This window comes from Ornithorhynchus anatinus, chromosome X3 (assembly GCF_004115215.2).
Source record: "Ornithorhynchus anatinus isolate Pmale09 chromosome X3, mOrnAna1.pri.v4, whole genome shotgun sequence".
Lineage (NCBI taxonomy): Eukaryota > Metazoa > Chordata > Mammalia > Monotremata > Ornithorhynchidae > Ornithorhynchus > Ornithorhynchus anatinus.
In genome coordinates, this window is record NC_041751.1 from 1,538,050 (window position 1) to 1,560,338 (window position 22,289).

General features: G+C 53.8%; 2 protein-coding genes across 2 annotated transcripts in view; both read left to right on the forward strand.

Moving 5' to 3' along the window:
* LOC103168609 (zona pellucida-binding protein 2-like) overlaps positions 1–10,820 on the forward strand; it is a 33,807-nt gene extending 22,987 nt beyond the window's left edge. The window contains exons 7-10 of the mRNA XM_039910663.1: positions 1,328–1,499; positions 4,501–4,662; positions 6,116–6,188; positions 9,989–10,820. Of these exons, the coding sequence (XP_039766597.1) occupies positions 1,328–1,499; positions 4,501–4,662; positions 6,116–6,188; positions 9,989–10,418 (837 nt within the window). The 3' untranslated portion in view covers positions 10,419–10,820. The remainder of the gene's footprint in view (positions 1–1,327; positions 1,500–4,500; positions 4,663–6,115; positions 6,189–9,988) is intronic.
* A 2,467-nt stretch (positions 10,821–13,287) lies between these two features.
* The window catches only part of RECK (reversion inducing cysteine rich protein with kazal motifs), a 56,764-nt gene continuing 47,762 nt past the window's right edge, over positions 13,288–22,289 (forward strand). The window contains exon 1 of the mRNA XM_029053941.2: positions 13,288–13,479. Within this exon, the coding sequence (XP_028909774.1) occupies positions 13,389–13,479 (91 nt within the window). The 5' untranslated portion in view covers positions 13,288–13,388. The remainder of the gene's footprint in view (positions 13,480–22,289) is intronic.

Consider the following 22,289-nt stretch of genomic DNA (forward strand, 5'->3'; position numbering starts at 1 on the left):
TTCCAGGGAGGCAGATGGTCTGGATCTTCTGGAAGGTGGGTTTAAGGGGATCTCAGGACCTTTGTTTGAAACTGCCTCCTCCCCTGCCCCAAAGCGGACCTGAGCTTTTGGATTGGCTCCATTCAATCAATCAATCAATCAATCAATCAATCAAACAATCAAATTTATTGAACACTTATTATACGCAGTGCACTGTGCTAAGTACAGTACAACAGAATCAGTAGACATCTTCCCTGCCCATAATGAGCTTACAGTCTAGAATCAGTTAACCGTATTTATTGAGCGCTTACTGGTGCAGAACACTTTACTAAACGCCGTGGCGATTACAATAATAATGATGGTATTTAAGTGCCTACTATGTGCTAAGCGCTGGGGTGGATACAAAGTAATCAGGTTGTCCCATGTGGGGCTTACAGTCTTAATCCCCATTTTATGGACGAAGTAACTGAGGCATAGAGAAGTGAAGTGATTTGCCCGAAGTCACAGAGCTGACAGGTGGCGGAGCCGGGATTGGAACCCATGACCTCCGACTCCCAAGCCCGGGCTCTTTCCGCTAAGCCACGCTGCTTCAATGTAACGGACACAGTCCCTGGCTATAGCGCGCTTACAATCTAGAGACAACTTTACCTTCCTGAAGGTCCTCTGGCCTTGGGGCTCCTTGGGAGCAGAATTGACTGGAGCGAAGGAAAATGGAATCTGGCTCAATTTGTCGCAGGAGAGAGGCCCAGGACTATGATGGCGCGTCCCAGTAGAGCCCTGCGGTTGGCATCACCCTGATCGCCTAAGGGGCATCTCCCCAGACCAGCGGAACCCAGGAAGGCTATTTGGTTGCCGAATTGTCCCTTCCAAGCGCTTAGTACAGTGCTCTGCACATAGGAAGCGCCCAATAAATACTGCTGAATGAATGAATGATGGGGGCTTTCCGCCGCATGTGCTGAGGCCAAGGGGCAGCTGGATGGGAAGGACCAGCCTCACCTTCCCGTGACGCCGTAAGCTTCCCGTAGACTGTGAGCCCGTCAATGGGCAGGGACTGTCTCTATCTGTTGCCGACTTGTCCATTCCAAGCGCTTAGTACAGTGCTCTGCACATAGTAAGCGCTCCATAAATACTATTGAATGAATGAATGAAGCTTGGGGCGCCGGGCCGGGCCCGGGCTATGGAGGGGGAGCGGGAGGCCTGCGGCGGCCCGCGGACGCACGTGGCTCCCGGCGTGGACCTCCCTGGCCGCCACCATAATAACACCGGGCCGCCGGCCCGCCCGGGGCCACCGGGCCGCTTCCTGACTCCATCGCATGGATTTGTCCTCTTGGGTGATTTTGCTTTCTAGGCCTACGCGACGATCGAAAAGTCCCTCGAGGACCGGGCTTTGGACTCGGTTGGTGGTCCCAAGATAAGTTATGTTCTCGGATCTCTAACTGGCACCAAAGTGGATCACTGCAAACCGGGATTTGGAAAAAATACCCAGGCAAACGTCAGCAGAGTGTGTCCAGGATGCTGTGGTGAGTTGGCAGCATTTTTTTTCACGTCTCTAGCCTGCCTGGGCTGGCTGCGGTTTCGGGGGCAGAATGGGACTTCTCAGAGCGGGTCTGGAAATACGCAGAGCAGTGGGGGACAAAGAGAGGTACTCATCTTTTCCCCCTCCCCCTCTTCTACCCTCCTTCTCCCCCTCCTCCTTTCCCTCTTCTGCCCTCCTCCTTCCCTTCCTCCTTTCCCTCTTTCTCTCCCTCCTCCTTCTCCCCTCCTCCCCCTCCTCAGCCACTAACTGGTATTTATTGAGCGCTTACTCTGTGAAGTGCACTGTATAAAAATAATGATGATTTGTCAAGCGCCTACTTTGTGCCAAGCACCAGTTCTAAGCGCCGGGGTCGATACAAGCTAATCAGGTTAAGTTCACGGTCTTAATCCCCACTTTCCAGATGAGGTGACTGAGGCTCAGAGAAGTGAAGTGACTCGCCCCAGGTCACCCAGCAGACGAGCGGCGGGGCCAAGATTAGAACCCACGACCTCTGACTCCCAAGCCCGGGCTCTTTCCACTGAGCTCCGCCGCTTCTCAGGAAGCTCTCGGGAGAGCACAGTGTAACAGAGTCAGCGGGCAGCGAGCTTACGGTTTCGAGGACGAAGCCCCCAGCATGGGGGCTTTATTACTATTATTATTAATAGGGTAATGATAATAATAATAACTCTGATCTAGAAGGGCTTACTATGAGCCAAGAATGTACCAAGTACTGATAGAAGCTATCAGATCAGGCGCCGTCCCCGTCTGGCCGGGTAGCAGCGCTGGCTCCGCGCGGCCCTGAAGCGGCACCGCCTCCCACCTTGGGTCTCAAAATTGGTGCCCTTGGGCACAGGTGGCCCCGAGGCCCGGGAGATATTTCTTTTCTTGTCATTTGGCTCCCTCTTCTGCTTCTTCCACCAAATAACTCTCCGCTGAGAAAAGCCACAAAACCCTTCAGTGGAACTCTACATCCCTCCTCCTCCTCCTTCTTTCCACTTCCTGCTCCTCCACCTCACTCTTCTTCCCCTGCCTTTCCTCCCCGGCCTGCCCCAGTCCAGTTCCAGACCCCCGACTTGACCATCTATTTATTCGATTAACGATGTGTCCCTCGCTATGACCCTATGGCTCTATTTTGATGGTATCGATGCCTGACTACTTGTTTCGTTCTGCTGTCCGTCTCTCTCCCCCTTTTAGACCGTGAGCCCATCGTTGGGCAGGGACGGTCTCTATCTGGTGCCAAATTGTCCATTCCAAGCGCTTAGTACAGTGCTGTGCACACAGTCAGCGCTCAATAAAACGATTGATTGAATGAATGAATGAGGGAGGGTGGGGTATTTTGGGGCTGGCGCACCGCGATCGCTAAGTCGTATTTATCGAGCGCTCGCTGTGCCCTGAGCGCTGTACTGAGCACTTGGGAGAATACGATATCGCAATCTAACAGTGTTGTTAGATATGTCCCCTGCCCACAATGAGCTTAAAGTCTAGAGGGGGAGGTTGACATTAATATAAATAAAGAGATTGCGGAGGTGGACATAGGCGCTGAGGGGCCGAGGGAGGGGTGAATAAAGGGAGCAAATCCAGGTGCGAGGGCGATGCAGAAGGGAGAGGGAGAAGGGAAAGCACTGTGCTCATTTGCTCATTTATATATATTTTTATTACCCTATTTATTTTGTTAATGAGGTGTCCATCCCCTTGATTCTATTTATTATGATTATGTGGTCTTGTTTTTGTCCCTCTGTCTCCCCCGATCAGGCTGTAAGCCCATCATTGGGCAGGGATTGACTCTATCTGTCGCCGAACTGTCCATTCCAAGCGCTTAGTACAGTGCTCTGCGCATAGTAAGCACTCAATAAATACTATTGAATGAATGAATGAATGAAAGACCACGGGATTGGGAGTCATTTGCCCGTTGTGTGACCTTGGGCAAGTCACTTCTCTGTGCCTCAGTTCCTCATCTATAAAATGGGTATTGGCTACCTGTTCTCCCTCCCCTTTAGGCTGGGAATCCCACACAGTTTCCGTCTGATCCATTTGGATTGCCCTGGTGCTTTCTATAGCGCTTGGCACATAGTAATAACTTAACACATATTATGATGGTGATGATGCCGATGATGCCGGGGAGCCAGCTCTGCTCACTCCAGCTTGTGAAGCAAAGTGCCGTTAATTCTGACTTTAACGACGATACCTGGGAGGAGCAGAAATCCCACACGCTGGGGCCTTCCCGGTCTCTCCTCAGTGAAACGCCCATGGAGTTCAAGTGTTGATGCCTGAGGGGCTTTTTGAATAACAAGAATGTTTATGAAAACGGCAGCGATTTACACGTGTAACGCGTCGTTGCCACCTGTCTCTCCCGGCTGTGTGAAGAGCCGTTCTTTTTAATGTGGTCGACCGACTGTCAGAGGTGGGTTCGGAAACGACATTTTGGCAACTGCCGTATTTCCTAGGAAAGATGTAAAACGACGCCCGCCCCCATCTTCCTTGTCTGCACTCTTCCGACTGTCCACAACGCGTCGGCTGGGTTTTCCAACCATGTGAGTCAGCCCCCAGTCGGCCCGCTCTTCTGGGGTTCCCGGCCGCCTCGACGGGCCGCCAAAACCAAGTTAGGATGAACCAAATAACGGAAACCGGGCACGGCTCGTCTTTCCTTCCTAGTCTCGTTTTGGTAGGTTTTCTTGGGCGTCTGTGTCTGAGACGTGTGGTACTGGGGAAGCCCTTACTGTGTGCCAGGCCCTGTTCTAAGCGCTGGGATAGGTACAAGGTAATGCAGTCGGACACGGTCCCCATCCCACACAGGGCTCACAGTCTTAATCCTCATTTTACAGAAGAGGGAACTGAGACCCGGAGAAGTGAAGGTCCTTCTGACTCCCAAGCCCGTGTTCTATCTGGTAGACGTGTTCCCTGCCCACAACGAGTTTTCAGTCTAGAGGAGGTGGATTAACCTGGGGGGTTAGAGCCACGTTCTTACGGAAACCTCATTTTCTCCTCGTCTTCCTATTTTCGAACAGTGGCCTGTCCACCTGGTAGCTACAGTGCCAGGCTTGAAACCACCTGTACTCTGTGTGCTGCTGGATCTTACAATAAGAACTACGGGCAGACTTCATGTAAGCCCTGCCCGGGTGAGCAGTCTAGTGACCGAAGAGGATCCCAGGCGGAAAAGGAATGCCACAGTAAGTTCAGAAGTTACCTTCTGCCAGTCTGCCAGAGGACTAGTCTGCAAACTCACTCATTCATTCAGTCGTATTGATTGAGCGCTGTGTACTAAGCGCTGGGGAGAGTCCCACAGGGGCATTTATTGGCCCCTTGAGGGTGGCGTTGCTTGAAGGGATCTTAGGTTGGCTCACTGCGCAGAGCAGGAAGAGCAAGGCAATGGGGCTAAATTTCCTGGCTGGGAAACTCTGAAGAGCATCCCTCTGGGAGCTGAAATATCCACTCCTGGAGTGAATCTGGTCCAGGCTGTCACTGACCTGCCTTACGTCAAGGCAGGAGGCAGCGTGGCCCAATGGGTAGAACATGGGCCCGGGAGTCAGAAGGACCTGGGTTCTAATCCCGACTCCGGCACCAATCTGCTGTGCGACCCGGAGCAAGTCATTTAACGTCTCTGTGCCTCCGTTACCTCGTCTTTAAACTGGGGATTAAGAGTGTGAGCCCCATGTGGGACATGGACCGCGTCCAACCCGATTAACTTCTGTCTACTCCAGAGCTTAGTACAGTACCTGGCGCATGGCAAGCGTTTAACAAATAGCAAACAAACAAAAGAGACTCACAGAGTCCAGGGCCGGACGTGCCACAAGCCACCCTGTCCTCTTTCCCCAGGGTACCTTCCCCTGGGGTGGGGCTCAAAAGAATTTAGATGCCCGCAGTGAAGTAGGATCAATCAATTCATCTATGGTTTTTATTGAGCACTGACTATATGCAGAGCACTGTACTAAGCGCTAAGAGACGGCAGACCGGCTGCCAAGCTGGGGCACGGGGACCCACGCCTGGCTTCGTGGGGTCCGGGAGGATGCGCATTTATCTATGATGCTATTTATCTATTTTGATGGTAGTGATGCCTGTCTACTCGTTTTATTTTGTTGTCTGTCTCCCCCTTCTAGACTGTGAGCCTGTTGTTGGGTAGGGATCGTCTCCATCTGTTGCCAAATTGTACTTTCCAAGCGCTTAGAACAGTGCTCTGCACACAGTGAGCGCTCAATAAATACGATTGAATGAATGATGGAGACGGACAAAGGAAAGGGAGGAGAAGCCGCCCTCCTCTCCCCCGCGTAAGACCCGTGAGTTTAGTGTGTTGGCCTTGCAAGTTATGGCTCCTAGGGAAGCCGGTATAAATGCCGGAAAGTTGGGCAGAAAAACCGATAAAAGTAATAATGAACTTTTCGGCCCTGAGCGGGGCAACAGGATCGAGAGAGGGAGGGACTCCGGTCCAAGGGGTTTGGGAAAGGGGAGGGCTTTGCTTCTCCCGCCAGGAGCCCAGAGCCAGAATCCAGGGCCCTGAGGAGCGGGACGTGAGGGGAAGTGGGCTTGTGCTCATCGGGGTCCAGGGGGGCTTTCATTCCTGGAGGTGTGGGCCGGCTCCGAGACCTGGGTTTTCACTCCTGCATCTCTAATGGTTTTATCTTTCAGGAACTCTGCCCATCTGGGCCGTGATCTTAATTTCCTTTCTGGGGACCGGCCTTATCTTAGCGGCATCTTGGATGTAAGACTCTAAATGGCTTTATCCGTCACTCGTTTCACCTCCAGTCCACAGGCCTGTGTGGGAGAGGTGCTTAGGCTTGGATGGGGGTCACGGCACAGAGGTCAGATCCCAAGTTGGCTCAGCCCGAAGGGCCGGGGCAAGAAGGAACCCAGTTAAATCCAAGCCCTGGAGGGAGGGGGAGAGGGGGTTCAATTGCAATTCTAATGCGCGAATTGCAGAAGCTCTCATCTGCCCAGCAGACATTTAAAGCGGCCACTCCCACTTTAAAGACTAAAACTTACCCCCTGTGGGATAGGGACTGTGTCCGATCTGATTGCATGATACCTACCCCGGTGCTCAGTGAGCTGCTTGACAAGTAGCAAGTGCTGAACGAGCAGCGTGGCCTAGTGGATAGAGCACGGACCTGGCTCTGCCACTGGTCTGCCGTGTGACCTTGGGTAAGTCACTTGACTTCCCTGCGCCCTCATCTATTCATCTGTCAAATGGGGATAAAGACTGCGAGCCCCATGTGGGACAGGGACTAGGGTATTTGTGGTACAATTGCGGTAAGAAATTGTGGTATTTGTTAAGTAAGGGCTTAACAAATACCACAGTTATTATTATTATTATTACTAGACTGAGAGCCCCATGTGAGATAGGGACTGTGTCCAACCTGATTTTCTTGCATTCATTCATTCATCCATTTAATAGTATTTATTGAGCGCTTCCTATGTGCAGAGCACTGTACTAAGCACTTGGAATGTACAAATTGGTAACAGGTAGAGACCATCCCTGCCCTTTGACGGGCTTCCGGTCTAATCGGGGGAGACGGACAGACAGTGCTCAGTACAGTGTCTGGCACCTAGAAAGGCCTTAACAAACACCACAGTTACTATCATCACCCTATTTATTAATAGTGATCATAGTACTTGCTCTTGGCTAATTTTTAAAAATTAGGGCAACGGGAAAAGAGAGAACAAGAAAAGAATGGGGAATGGAAAAGGCCGGGGGTGGAAAGGGAGAGAAGGGGAAGCGGAGAATGTTTTTGAGGGGGAAGAATTAAAGGGGCTGGGGGGCCCTGCCCCTCCTGCTCGAATGGTACTGCTGCCATGATCTAGGTGGTGGAGGCTCTGCCCTTGGGTTTTAGGGGGCACAGTCCCAGTGCCAAAGCAGAACACCCACCCGCCCGTCCGACCGGGTAGCTGAAACCCACCTGGGCTGTTGGCAGGGCACAGAGCTTCCTCCTACTCCCAATCTATGGCAGGAGAACCCCATTGCTTGACCGGGGAGTCGGGGGTCCCCCCGACATCTCCGATGCCAGGCCTGGAGCTCGAGGTGCCACCCGAACCTCTTCTCTCACAGCTCTGCCCCTTTCTCCCTCCTCCCTCCCGAAGTTTCCGGACCATCCCGCCCAAGTCGGGACCCCCTGGTCAGCGCGCTTTCCAGTCATCTAACGTCTCCCACTTCTCCCTCTGCCATCCCTAGCTCTCCCTCTCCTCACCCACCCATAAATATCCAACCCCTTTTGAACACACTGGTGTTTTCAGCCGCCTAACTTCCTGTCGGAAGGAATTCCATATGCTTCCCAGCCAGCGTGTGAAGGCATGTTTCCTTCTGTTTGCTTAGAACGTACCTTCTAACATCAATACCGGCGTGGGATTTGAGAAGAACAAGCCTGTCCGCTCCTTCCATTGAAATCGACCCCCTTTCCCAACTCTCTGAAGGCCCTCAGTCCCACCCCAGCTCTCCTCTTATCTCTTCCGTCTCTCTTGCCCTCATCCCCCCTGACATCTCGAGGAGGAGGAGGAGGGAGAGGGTTTAGGGTCAGGGAAGGGAGTTGAGGTCGGGGAAGAAGGCAGCAGGCAAATAGGATGGAGTTGGTTGAAGAAAAGCTTGCGAGGCAGAGGAATCCAAGAAAGCTGGATGTTCCTCAAGAAGAGACAGTTCTGCCGGCTCAAGGACAGACTCTTCCAGTGCAAGGAGAGAACGGGAAAAGTAATGAATTGGCAAGTTGGTTAACCCTAGAGTGCTACAGAGATCCGAAGGACAAATGGGGAAGCCAAGTGGAAATCAGGCCAGATTTTTAAATAATAATACAAAGTCTAAGAGGGAAGATGGGGTTACAGTCTACCAACTCTGTATTTGAATTCTGAATTTGAATTTTGAATTTTTCTCGCTGGAGAGATGAAGCCGGAGACAGGACGGGATTAGTGTTTACGAAGTGATGAAGGGTGAGGACAGGGTCCTGCTACAACGTCAGGATTGAGGGGGCACCTACCGAAACCTGAAAGTCATAGGTTCTATACAAACCAAAAGAGAAAAAAAAAATTGTATGCTTGGAGGGTAGAGGTAAGCTTATGGGATTTATGATCACTGAAAGTCACGGAAGCAGATAATATCGATAGATTTAAGAAAGGCTTGGAGACATTCCAGGGACCAGAGGTCCATCCTGGATTTTCAAAGGGAGTGTTGAAGAGGGAAGAGTTATGCTGTTAGAAGCCTCGAAAGGGATTGAGGAGATTAATGGGTGAGAGGTCGGTCGTGGGATAGTAGAGGGAAGAATTTTGATGTTAGAAGGTCTAGGCCTAGCCATGAGGGCCATTTCCCTCTAACCCCAAGCAAGGATGACAACCGTTCCCACGACCCCGAGGAATCCATTTTTTTGGAACCCAATGGGTATGTCCCAGAGCCTTTCCTAGAGAGGGGCCTGGGCCCCACCCCCCAAAAATGCTGCAAACTGCAAGACGGAAGAGGAGTGGATGCCCTCTTCCCAAGGCCCAAGCTTGGAATGGTTGCTCTTCCCATATGTCCAGGGAGGGCGGTCTCAGGGCGTCGCAAACTGGCAGACCCTGGCTTTTTTTTATGCTATTTAAGAGCTTGCTCTTTGTCAAACACCATTCTAAGCGTCGGGGTAGGTACAGGTTAATTGAAGTGGACACAGCCTCTCACCTGCGTGGGGCTCACGGTAGGAGGGAGCACAGGAATTCAATCCCCATTTTATAGTTGAGGAAACTGAGGCACAGAGAAGTGAAGCGGCTTGCCCAAGGCCACGTGGCAGAGCGGGGATGAGAACCCAGGTCCTCTGACTCTCAGGCCCATGCTCTTTCCTCTAGGTCACGCCGCTTCCTGTGGCCTTCTCTCCTTGGAGGGAGAATCGAGCTCACCTACCAGTGGACGACACCAAGAACCTTCCAGAAAATTCCCCGAAGCCTTAAAGAGTTCTTTAATTAAGTTCCGGAAACCACCCTCACCACACCGCGTGGTCGTCGATAAAGAAACGAATCCTAGAAATCTGGCCCTCTCTATCGTTGTAGAAACAAGCCGATCTCCAGAAGACCGGCAGTTCACATTTTGGCCCGACGCTCGCGGCTCCCACACAGATCGATTTCATATTTCCCAGTGTAAACACAGAGAAGCAAAGCAGAACTGTCTTTCTGACAGTTGAACTGGAAAAAACTTTTTCTTCCCTCTTCTGGTTGTTTCCGTCCGCCATCCTCCATTCGTTCAGTCGTATTTATTGAGCGCTCACCGTGGGCCAAGCACTGTTTTAAGTAATCAGGATATTTACTAAATGCTTCCTAGGGGCCAAGCGCTGGTGTAGATACCAGCTAATCAGATAACCAGCCCGAAAGGGAGGGGGAATGGATGTTTAATCCCTTTTAGGCAGGCGAGGAAACCGAGACACAGAGAGGTTAAGTGACTTGCCTAAGGTCACACCGCAGGTGGGTGGCAGAGCCGGGACTAGAACTCGGGCCCCCCGATTCCCGGGTCCCGCGTTCTTCCTGCCGCAGGAACGTCCGTCTCCCTTTCCCTTATTCCAGAATGGTGCCGAAATGCCGCGGCAGAAAATCAATTCCCCGGAACGTCGAAGAGACGGGATCCGAGCTTAAAAGTCGGCGGAAAACACTTGCACGTGTCGCGAATGCCGCCGCAATTCAGGAACAGAGAAACAGATTGAAAGAACCACCAGGCCGCTACAAGAGAAACCGGTCTCTGAAACGCTCGGCCAACTCCCTCGCGGAGGAGTCCGTCGGCCTCCTCAGCCACGGGAAGGAAGAAACAAGCCCCGGTCCAGGTTCAAGTCCAGATCTGGAGCCCAGGCTCTGGCAAGGCCCGAGGAAGAGCTTCGAGGAAGCCAACCCCTTGGGGAAAATCTCCCGCTCCGTCTCCAAAGGGACGACGAATCCTGGGCATGGGATTCCCGGCGGTCCTCGGGACCCCCGCGGTCGCCACGGCCGCCCTGGGCCTTGACCGCCGTGATGTCTGAATGATTCCCGGATCCCGTCTGGAAAAGGGTTTGCCCCGCTCCGCCCTTCGCCGGCTCACAGAGTCTCCTGCTCGAGGCTGCCCGGACTGCTCCCCGGGGGCCTCGGGGGTCCGATTTCCAAGAGCGGTCTAAAGCTAGTGGGAAAAATCCACGTTGTTTTGGTTTAAAAATGAAAGGCATCAGAATTCAAACCAGGCCTCCCGACCCTACTTCAAACCGAGGGGAATGAGGTTGTTTATTCAACGACCGTGTCTGTTTCAGGATAATGGCTCCCGACGATGTTAAGTAATTCCTACTTTGTAATGCGACTATAAAGTCTAAATTACAATAGCACGGCAGGCTTTCATTACTGTAAAGAGAATATAAGGCTAATTTTTGTTTTATAACTCGGCTATTATTTCTTTCATAACACACGGGCCCAGAAGTGACAAGGTCTCTGAAAGTCACGGGTTTCTCTCCCCTCAGTTTCTGCCCATCTTTCATTTCCTTTCTCCGTCTCCTCGTCCTTTTCCCAGGAATTCCTCCAACCCCCTCCTCCCACTGTCCTCTCCCGTGGCTTGTTCCCGATCACCGATATCGATAATAATAATGATGTTGGTATTTGTTAAGCGCTTACTATGTGCAAAATGCTATTCTAAGCGCTGGGGGAGATACAGGGGAATCAGGTCGTCCCACGTGAGGCTCACAATCGATTCCCCATTTGACAGATGAGGTAACTGAGGCCCAGAGAAGTGAAGTGACTTGCCCACAGTCACACAGCTGACAAGTGAGAGAGCCGGGATTCGAACCCATGACCTCTGACTCCCAAGCCCGGGCTCTTTTCACTGAGCCACGCTGCTTCTCCGCTGGAGTGGCCTCCTCTTTGGGCTTCTGGGGATGATTCTGTGTCACCGTACATGCGGTGAATGAATAATTCATTCAAAAGTATTTATTGAGCGCTTACTATGTGCAGAGCACTGTACTAAACGCTTGGAATGTGCAATTGGGCAACAGATAGAGACCATCCCTGCCCAGCGATGGACTCACAGTCTAACCGGAGGATAATAATGATAACGACACTTTTAAAGCACCTACTATATCATAGAGAAGCAGGGTGGCTCAGTGGCAAGAGTGTGGGCTGGGGAGTCAGAGGTCATGGGTTCTAATCCTGGCTCCGCCACTCATTAGCTGTGTGTGACTTTGGGCCAATCCCTTCACTTCTCTGCGCCTCAGTTGCCCCATCTGGAAAATGGGGGTGAAGACTGTGAGGCCCATGTGGGACAACTTCTTTACCTGGTATCTACCGAGTGTTTAGAACAGTGCTTGGCACATAGTAAGCGCTTAACAAATACCGAAATTATTATTATTATTATTATTATTGTTTTATGGATGTAGATCCAGGGGGCGGGGTCACGTGTGCACAGGGGCGGGGCCCGGACGGCCGGGGGCGGGGGGTCGCGTGTGCAGAGGGGGCGGGGTCCGGAGGATCGGGGGCGGGGCCGGACGGTGGGGGCGGGGTCACGTGCAAAGGGGCGGGGCCCGGACGAGCAGGGGGCGGGTCACGTGTGCAAAGGGGCGGGGCCCGGAGGGCCAGGGGGTGGGGGTCACGTGTGCAAAGGAGGCGGGGCCCGGACGAGCAGGGGGCGGGGTCTCGTGCTCAAGAGGGCGGGGCCCGATCGGGGGCGGGGCCGTACGATCAAGGGGGCGGGGTCTCGTGTGCAAAGGGGGCGGGGCCCGAACGAGCAGGGGGCGGGGTCTCGTGCGCAAGGGGGCGGGGCCCGATCGGGGGGCGGGGGCGCACGACAGGGGGTGGGGTCACGTGTGCAAAGGAGGCGGGGCCCGGACGAGCAGGGGGCGGGGTCCCGTGTGCAAAGGAGGCGGGGCCGGACGAGCAGGGGGCGGGGTCTCGTGCGCAAGGGGGCGGGGCCCGATCGGGGGGCGGGGGCGCACGACCGGGGGTGGGGTCACGTGTGCAAAGGAGGCGGGGCCCGGACGAGCAGGGGGCGGGGTCCCGTGTGCAAAGGAGGCGGGGCCGGACGAGCAGGGGGCGGGGTCTCGTGCGCAAGGGGGCGGGGCCCGATCGGGGGGCGGGGCCGCACGACCAGGGGGTGGGGGTCCCGTGTGCCAAGGAGGCGGGGCCCGGACGAGCAGGGGGCGGGGTCTCGTGCGCAAGGGGGCGGGGCCCGATCAGGGGGGCGGGGGCGCACGACCGGGGGTGGGGTCACGTGTGCCAAGGAGGCGGGGCCCGGACGAGCAGGGGGCGGAGTCACGTGTGCCAAGGAGGCGGGGCCCGGACGAGCAGGGGGCGGAGTCACGTGTGCCAAGGAGGCGGGGCCCGGACGAGCAGGGGACGGGGTCTCGTGCTCAAGGGGGCGGGGCCCGATCGGGGGGCGTGGCCTACGAGCAGGGGGCGGGTCACGTGTGCAAAGGAGGCGGGGCCCGGACGAGCAGGGGGCGGGGTCCCGTGTGCAAAGGAGGCGGGGCCGGACGAGCAGGAGGCGGGGTCTCGTGTGCAAAGGGGGCGGGGCCCGGACGAGCAGGGGGCGGGGTCTCGTGCGCAAGGGGGCGGGACCCGATCGGGGGGCGGGGCCGTACGACCAGGGGGTGGAGTCACGTGTGCAAAGGAGGCGGGGCCCGGACGAGCAGGGGGCGGGGTCTCGTGCGCAAAGAGGCGGGGCCCGATCGGGTAGGGGGCGGGGTCACGGGCGCAAAGGGGCGGGGCCGACCCGGGGGCGGAGGGTCACGTGCGCAAAGGGGGCGGGGCCTCGACCGTTGGGGGGCGTGTCCCGCGCCGGCGCGTGGAGGGCGGGGGGCGTGGCCTCAGCCCCAGAGCCAATGAGAAGCGGCGGCGGCGGCGGCGGCGGCGGCGGCGGCGGCCCAGGGTCGGAGCGGCGCTCGGTTCGCCGTTCGGGACCGTCCGCGACCGTTCGGGACCGTCCGCGACCGTTGGGAACCGCCGGGGAGCGTTCCGGAGCATGGAGCCGGCGTCCGCCCGGCGTCGGGGGCCGTCGGGCGGCGTCCTCCTGCCGTTGGCGGCGTTGTCGGCGCTGTCGGCGTTGGCGGCGGGTGAGTAGTGCCGAGCGGGCGGGCTCCAACATGGCGCGGGGCGGGCCTCCTCCCCCGGCCCGCACACTGCACTAAGCGTTGGGCCTCACGGTCTCCACCCTCGTTTTGCAGAGGAGGGGACCTGAGGCCCAGCGAAGCAGCACAGCCATGTGCAGAGCACTGTTCCGAGCGCTGCGGGGAGGAGGCAAGCTAATGGGGTTGCACCCGACCCCTGGGGCGGTCGCAGTCCCCGTTTCGCAGGTGAGGGAACTGAGGCCCAGAGAAGAAGAATCATCGTGATGGCGTTTGGGAAGCGCTGAGGATGGGCCGAGCACTGGGATAGGCGCCGGGGTGGAGCCAGGCTAATCGTTTTGCAGATGAGGGCACTGAGGCCCAGAGAAGGACAATAATAATAATAATTATAATGATGGGGTTAAGCGCTTACCATGTGCCAAGCACTGGACTAAGCGTTGGGGTGGAGCCAAGCTAATGGGGTTGGACGCAGGCCCTGTGCAACGTGGGGCTCACAGGGGCAACCCTCGTTTTTGCAGATGAGGGAACTGAGGCCCAGAGAAGGACAATAATAATAATAATTATAATGATGGGGTTAAGCGCCTACTATGTGCCAAGCACTGGACTAAGCGTTGGGGTGGAGCCAAGCTAATGGGGTTGGACGCAGGCCCTGTGCAACGTGGGGCTCACAGGGGCAACCCTCGTTTTTGCAGATGAGGGAACTGAGGCCCAGAGAAGGACAATAATCATGATTATAATGATGGGGTTAAGCGCTTACTATGTGCCAAGCACTGGGATAAGCGCTGGGATGGAGACAAGCTAATGGGGTTGGACGCAGTCCGTGTCCAACGTGGGGCTCACAGGGGCAACCCTCGTTTTGCAGATGAGGGAACTGAGGCCCAGAGAAGGACAGCAATCGTGATTATAATGATGGGGTTTATAATAATAAATGATTATAATGATGGTGTTTATCATAATTAGAATGATGGGCTGCCTCCAACTGAGTTGGGGTTGGACACAGTCCCCAGTCCCATTGTGGGGCTCAGAGTCTTCACCCCCGTTTTGCAGATGAGGGAACTGAGGCCCGGAGAATGACAGTAATAATGATTATAATGATGGTGTTAAGCGCTTACTACGTGCCAAGCACTGGACTAAGCGCTGGGCTGCCAGTGGGGTTGGACACAGTCCCCTGTCCCACCGGCGGCTCACCGTCGCACCCCCGTTTTGCAGATGAGGGAACTGAGGCCCGGAGAATAATATTAATGATAGTAAAGGTGGTGTTTGTTAAGCGTTTACTATGTGCCAGGCACTGGACTAAGCGCGGGGGTGGATCCAAGCTGATCAGGGTGAGCACAGTCCCTGTCCCACCTGGGGCTCACAGTCTCAACCCTCATTTTACAGATGAGGGAACTGAGGCCCAGAGAATGACAATAATAATGATTATAACGATGTGTTTAAGCGCTTACCATGTGCCGGGCACCGTACTAAACGCTAGGGTGGATATAAAGCGGTCGGGTTGGCCGCGGCCCCTGTCCCACCTGGGGCTCAGAGTCTCAGTCCTCATCTTGCAGATGAGGCAACTGAGGCCCAGAGAATGACAATAATAACGATTATAATGATGGTGTTTAAGCGCTTCCTATGTGCCGGGCACTGGACTAAGCGCTGGGGTGGATCCAAGCCAATCGGGTTGGGCACCGTCCCTGTCCCACCTGGGCCTCACCGTCTCAACCCTCGTTTTGCAGATAAGGGAACTGAGGCCCAGAGAAGTGAAGCGGCTTGCCCAAGGTCAAACAGCAGACAAGTGGCAGAGCTGCGATTAATAATAATGATAATAATAATAATGTTGGTATTAAGCACTTACTCTGTGCCCAGCACTGTTCTAAGCGCCGGAGGAGATACAAGATCATCGCGTTGTCCCACGTGGGGCTTACGCTCGTGATCCCCGTATTACAGATGAGGTAACTGAGGCACAGAGAAGTGAAGTGACTTGCCCACAGTCACACAGCTGACAAGGGGCAGAGTCAGGGACTCGAATCCATGACCTCTGACTCCCAAGCCCGGGCTCTTTCCACTAAGCCACGCTGCTTAGAGCCCACGTACTAGAGAAGCAGCACGGCGTAATGGATAGAGCCCGAGCCTGGGCGTCGGAAGGTCATGGGTTCTAATCCCGGCTCCACCCCTTATCCGCTGGGTGACTTTGGGCAGGTCACTTCACTTCCCTGTCCCTCAGTGACCTCATCTGTAAAATGGGGGTGGAGGCTGTGAGCCCCACGTGGGACAGGGACTGTGTCCACCCTGATTTGCTTGTATCGACCCCAGCGCTTAGTACGGTGCCTTGCACGTAGTAAGCGCTTAACTTGTTCTGTTTCGTTCTGTTGTCCGTCTCCCCCGCTTATTCATTCAATCGTATTTATTGAGCGCTTACTCTGTGCAGAGCGCTGTACTAAGCGCTTGTAGACTGCGAGCCAGTGGTTGGGCAGGGATTGTCTCTATCTGTTGCCGAATTGCCCGATCCAAGCGCTTAGTACGGTGCTCTGCACAGAGTAAGCGCTCAATAAATACGATTGAATGAATGAACAAATGCCATTATTAGTATTATTATTTATGGTTCTTATTAAGTGATGACCCTCAACAATCTCCTTGCCAGTCAGATCCCCTTCCCTCCCACTGAGCCAGAGACATCTTCCCTTCCCTCTCCTTCCCTTTCCCTTTCCCATTTCCCTTATCCCTTTGCCCGCAATCAATCAATGATTTTCACTGAGCGCTTACTATGTGCGGGGCACCGTGCTAAGCGCTTGGGAGAGTACGATAGAAGATAATTTGCAGACGAGTTCCCTGCCCATAATTGAGTGTACAGGCCTCTTTTCCCTCTCCCGTATCGGACCCCAGCCCTGGTGCAGATCCTGTAGAGAAGCGGCGTGGCTCAGTGGAAAGAGCCCGGGCTTGGGAGTCAGAGGTCAGGGGTTCGAATTCCGGATCAGCTGGGTGACTGTGGGCAAGTCACTTCACTTCTCTGGGCCTCAGTGACCTCATCTGGAAAATGGGGGTGAAGACTGTGAGCCTCACGTGGGACAACCTGATTACTCTGATTACCCCAGCGCTTCATTCATTCATTCAATAGTATTTATTGAGCGCTTACAATGTGCAGAGCACTGTACTAAGCGCTTGGAATGGACAGATGGGTAACAGATAGCAGCGTGGCTCAGTGGAAAGAGCATGGGCTTTGGAGTCAGGGCTCATGAGTTCGAATCCCAGCTCTGCCACTTGTCGGCCGTGTGACTGTGGGCAAGTCACTTCACTTCTCTGGGCCTCAGTTCCCTCATCTGTAAAATGGGGATGAAGACTGTGAGCCCCACGTGGGACAACCTGATGACCGTGTCTACCCCAGCGCTTAGAACAGTGCTGTGCACATAGTAAGCGCTTAACAAATACCAACATTAGATAGAGACAGTCCCTGCCCTTTGACGGGAGCACAGTCTAATCGGGGGAGACAGATAAGAACAATGGCAATAAATAAATAAATGAATAAATAAAAGGCAATAGCGCTTAAAACAGTGCTCTGCACATAGTAGGCGCTTAACAAATTCCAACATTATTATTATTATTATTACTTGGAGAGCTTGAAAGTCAGGGCAGCGGGTTTCAACCTGAAGAAATGGGAAAAGAAAAGGGGGGGGGGGCGGAAAAATCCCGGCCAGCAGGGAGTAATAAGAAACACATTTTAACCAAAGGAACTCGCCGACTGGGGGGGTGAACAGTAAACGAGATGTGGTATTTACTCAGAGGCTCGTCTGGTACTGGTTGGTTTTAGATTTTCCCTCCGGGACTCTCCTGATTCCCACTGGAAACCGGGAGGGAGTCGGACCTTTGGCATTCCTGCAAATTTGAGGGGAAAGCAATGGGAAGCCAGTCCGGCCGACTCCCCTTTGTATAAGGCTAAACTCCGGCTTTCTTTTTAAGATCAAAGCTTTGACCTTGGCCCGGCCAAAGATATTAAGAGAGGAGAACAAACGGAAGACGTTTCATTGCCGTTCTCCACTGGTCAGACCGTATTGTATCCCGGGGGAGAATTGGGAAAAGATTCCCTTTTCTCGAAATGGCGGTGCAGAGAAAAAATGATCTCCACCTTTGCCTTTGGAACGATCAACGCAGTCCCGTGAGATTGTAGCCGTTTGGAAGGAAGGTGCTGGAGAAATCCAAATGGCTTCATGTATTATTACTGCTATTTCTGTCGCGGTACTTCAGGTGAACGACAGATTCGGAGAAAACGAACTAAAATAACCACGCTGATCCGATCGACTGCCCAAAAAGCGACTCACCGTCTCAGAAACCGGACCCGCCGACTAAAACACCAGGGTGACATTCACTAACGGGCAAAAAGTTTCTAAAAGTTTCTTTCCAGCGATTGTGAGGTTGAATTTGTTCAGACTGGCTCTCTACGTAGGAAACAAAAAGATTGCAATTTTTGAAGGCAGATTGTATTTGCCGGCTCAGAATCGAATTGTCGCCCCGTAAGTGCTAAGCAGTTGGTACGGGGCTTTGCACCCAGTCAGCGCTCAAGAAATACGATTGAATAAGTAATGTATGACATTTTATGTTGGGGCATTAGTGTATTATTCCAAGTGCTTAGTACAGTGCTCTGCACATAGTAAGCACTCAATAAATACTGTTGAATGAATGAATGACTATTAGGAGCTATTTCCTAACATCAAATTAGTCTTATTTTTTGAGCTCTTAACGGTGTGGAGAGCACTGTGCCGAACGCTCGGGAGAGAATAACAATAAAAAAGGCACATTCCCTGCCCGCGGTGAGCTTAGGCTGCCCCGCATTTCTGCGGAAGGGAAATCTGCTTCAATTCAGGCCCCGGCAAGGCAGTCTTTTCAGCGGATTGGGGGAGCGGGTGGGAGTTGGCGATGGCGCGGCGCTCAGTACAGGGCTCTGCGCGTAGCAGGCGCTCGGTGAATGCCACTGGTTGATTGACAGGGAACCGGAGGAAGCCCCGAGCAGGCTTTTCCGTGTGACCGCGGTCCGCGTGCCTCCCGATTCCTGGGCCCTTGGCCCCGCACGTTCCTCCTACCCTCTGTACACATGTGGCTGGAGGCTGCAGAGTCCAAGCCGGGCCAGCCGCCGGGACCCCCTACTATTATTTCATTACAGCCCACATCTGCCTCAGAGAAGGGAGGAGGCCCCGCCGGGAAAGAAAGACACATCTCCCGGGTCTCCGAGCCGTGTTGGGGTCGAATTTCAGGGCCCAACCTGACTTAACGCGGGTCCAGGCGTGGCCAGACTGGAGAAATTTGCGGTTAAGCCCACCGAATCTTTAATTCTTTTCAATTCTCTTCGCGGCGAGGCCTGCCGGTGGCCCAGGAGCCTGCCGGCCGAGCTCCAGGTGGGAGCCACTGACTCTCTGGGAAAGGTAAACATCCTTTAAATGCCTTCTGCTTAAGGCCAGAACAAAGGAGGACATTTAATATGCACTCAGCTTCTCTCCTCCCGCTCCCTCCTTCCCACGGCAGCAGCTTGGCTCAGTGGAAAGAGCCCGGGTTTGGGAGTCGGAGTTCACGGGTTCGAATCCCGGCTCTGCCACTCGTCAGCTGTGTGACTGTGGGCGAGTCACTTCACTTCTCTGGGCCTCAGTTACCTCACCTGTAAAATGGGGATGAAGACTGTGAGCCTCACGTGGGACGACCCGATTACCCTGTATCCACCCCAGCGCTTAGAACAGTGGTCTGCACATAGTAAGCGATTAACAAATATCAACGTTATTGTTATTATTACGGCTGCCAAGTCTGGGTCCCGGCGGCGTCTGGGCAGGAGTCGATCCCAATGGGGTCACGAGCCGCCTGGCGTAGCGGATGGACCATCGGCCTGGGAGTCAGAAAGTTGTGGGTTCTAATCCCGGCTCCTCCACTTGATCATAGTCATAATGATAATGTTGGTATTTAAGCGCTTACTATGTGCAAAGCACTATTCTAACACACTGGGGGAGATACAAGGTCATCAAGTTGTCCCAGCTGGGGCTTACAGTCTTCATCCCCATTTGACAGATGAGGTCACTGAGGCACAGAGAAATTAAGTGACCTGCCCGAGGTCACACAGCTGAGAAGTGGCAGAGCCGGGATTAGAACCCACGACCTCGGACTCCCAAGCTCGGGCTCTTTCCACTAAGCCACGCTGCTTCTCGGGCAGCTGTGGCTTCTCAAGCAGCTGCTCGGTGCCGTGCACCGTACTAAACGCTGGGGTAGATACAAGATGGCCGGGTTGGACACAGTCCCTGTCCCACATGTGGCTCACAGTCTCAATCACCATTTTACAGATGAGGGAACTGAGGCACAGAGAGGTTAAGAGACTTTGCCCGAGGTTACTTACGCACAGCAGACAAGGGGCGGTACGGGGATTCGAACCCCAGTCCTGCCTCCCGGGCCCCTGCTCTATCCACTAGACCACCCCGCTTCATTTGTTGTGTGACCTTCACTTCACTTCTCTGGGCCTCAGTTCCCTCATCTGTAAAATGGGGATTGAGACCGTGAGCCCCACGTGGGACGGGGACTGTGTCCAACCTGGTTTGCTTGGATCCACCCCAGCGTTTAATACAGTGCCTGGCAGGTAGTAAGCACTTAACAAATACCACAGTTATTATTATTCTCACCCAACCAATCTCCAAGGGGTCAGCAGCTGCCGGGCTGGGCATCAGCTGATGACTGCATCGGTCAGCAGTATTTTTTTAAGAGGAGAAAGTTCTTTAATGGTCAGTGAGCGGTCTTTTTGAAAACGGCATTTTTGCAGTTGAGACGTTTGTTTCATTTGTGTGCGCTTTCTACAGCCAAAGGGATGGTATTTCAAGTTTTACATTTCTTTATTTTTGCTTAATTAGCCTGGCAGTCAAATCGAGATATTTGGCCACAAAATGCCGGCATACGTTGTAGGTCTGTAGGCTGCCATCATGGCTTCCAGCCGCGTGGTTTTGAGGTAAAACAGCGCACCGTGGTCCGGTCATTTCGTCCGCCTCTTACCTGTCAGTGAGTGACTTTCATCCACCAGAAAACACTGAACAGCTGATTAGCCTTGGGCGTTGCGTAGTCTTTCCTCAGGACTCCCTGGAGTACGGACCCTTCTCTTTTGCAAAAAAAAAATCAGTGTTCAGGTCAGTGCGGTGCACCCAGTGTGACTGGGAAGTGAAGATGCTGGCCCTAGTAGAAGAGAGAAAAGTGGTACTGCCCTCAACTAGCATTCTTCAAAGCAGTCGATCCCCTCGCTCCCTCTTATCTCACCTCGCTACTCTCCTACTACACTCCGGCCCGCACGCTTCGCTCCTCTGACACCAACCTTCTCACCCTACCTCCATCTCGTCCATCTCCCCGCCGACCTCTCGCCCACGTCCTGCCTCTGGTCTGGAACGCCTTCCCTCCTCATATCCAACAGACACTTACTCTCCTCACCATTCAAAGCTTAATCAAAGGCCCACCTCCTCCAAGAGGCCTTCCCAGGCTAAGCTCCCCTTTCCTCTTCTCCCACTGCCTTCTGCGTCGCCCTGACTCGCTCCCTTCCCCTCCTCCCAGCCCCACAGCACTTACGTACACGTCTGGAATTTATTTATATTAATGCCCGCCTCCCCCCTAGACTGTAAGTTCATCGTGGGCAGGGAAGGTGTCCTTTCGTTGTTATATTGTACTCTCCCAAGCCCAGTGCTTTGCACACAGTGCTCAGTAAATATAATTGACTGACAGCGAAAAGCCGGACAAGGGAAAGGAGCCATGTCTTGCCTGCCAGTTGCAGGAGGCAGGCGAGCTCCTTGCGGAACGGGCAGCTGCCAGCCGGAGTCACCCTGAAACATTTCTCATTCCTGCCCACAAGCACTGTCCAAAAATAACCCCTCCGCAAGGAATCCCACGTACCACAAAGGGATATTTTTCGCCTCATCTGATTTCTAAATCGAACTACATCTGTGGGCTTTTGATTTTTGCTAGGTTGAACATCTAGTCTAGCCAAACCCCGAGATCGTCTGTGGAAGCCACTAAATGCTCCTTCCCAGAAAAGAGATGGAGCGGGTCCGTGAGGCTCTTCGGGTTCGGCACATTTTCTCGTGCCTCAGCGGTTCTTCCCAACCGGAGATCTTCCCAACCAAAGACTAGAGCTCTCCGGTGTCAGCTTGCAAGAGTGCCCCGGGAATAGCCACTCACTTTTATCGCCCCGGGGCTGTGGGTACCTTCTCCGTCATCCACGTGAGCCTGTGACATGGAAGCGTGGCATCCAGAACTGGGCACTCTGCCATTCTGCCGCTTTGATTTCACAGTCCACTGAACTCTGCCGAGCACTTAGAAAAGTGCTCTGCCCACAGGAAACCCTCAATCAATCCCCTGGATTGATCATTTGTGGACCTTCCTAGGACTCTGCCCTTCCCCTGCCCTATAGGTTCTCCTGTTGATTGAAGGGAAGCATCTCTAGAATTTCTGTAGCAAAAGTAGTTCCGGGTGCGATTCTCTTCTTTTTTCTTTTTTATTTGGTTTTAAGCGCTTCTATGTATCAAGCACATTTTAACCTCTGGGGAAGGTACAAGTTAATTAAGTTGGACACAGTCCCTATCCCACGTGGGGCTCACAGTCTAGTTAAGCAGTTTAACGTAGGATATACACGGTGGAGCTGGGATTCGCTCATTCAGTCGTATTTATTCATTCATTCATTCAATAGTATTTATTGAGCGCTTACTATGTGCAGAGCACTGCACTAAGCGCTTGGAATAAACAAGTCGGCAACAGATAGAGACGGTCCCTGCCGTTTGACGGGCTTACGGTCTAATCGGGGGAGACGGACGGACGAG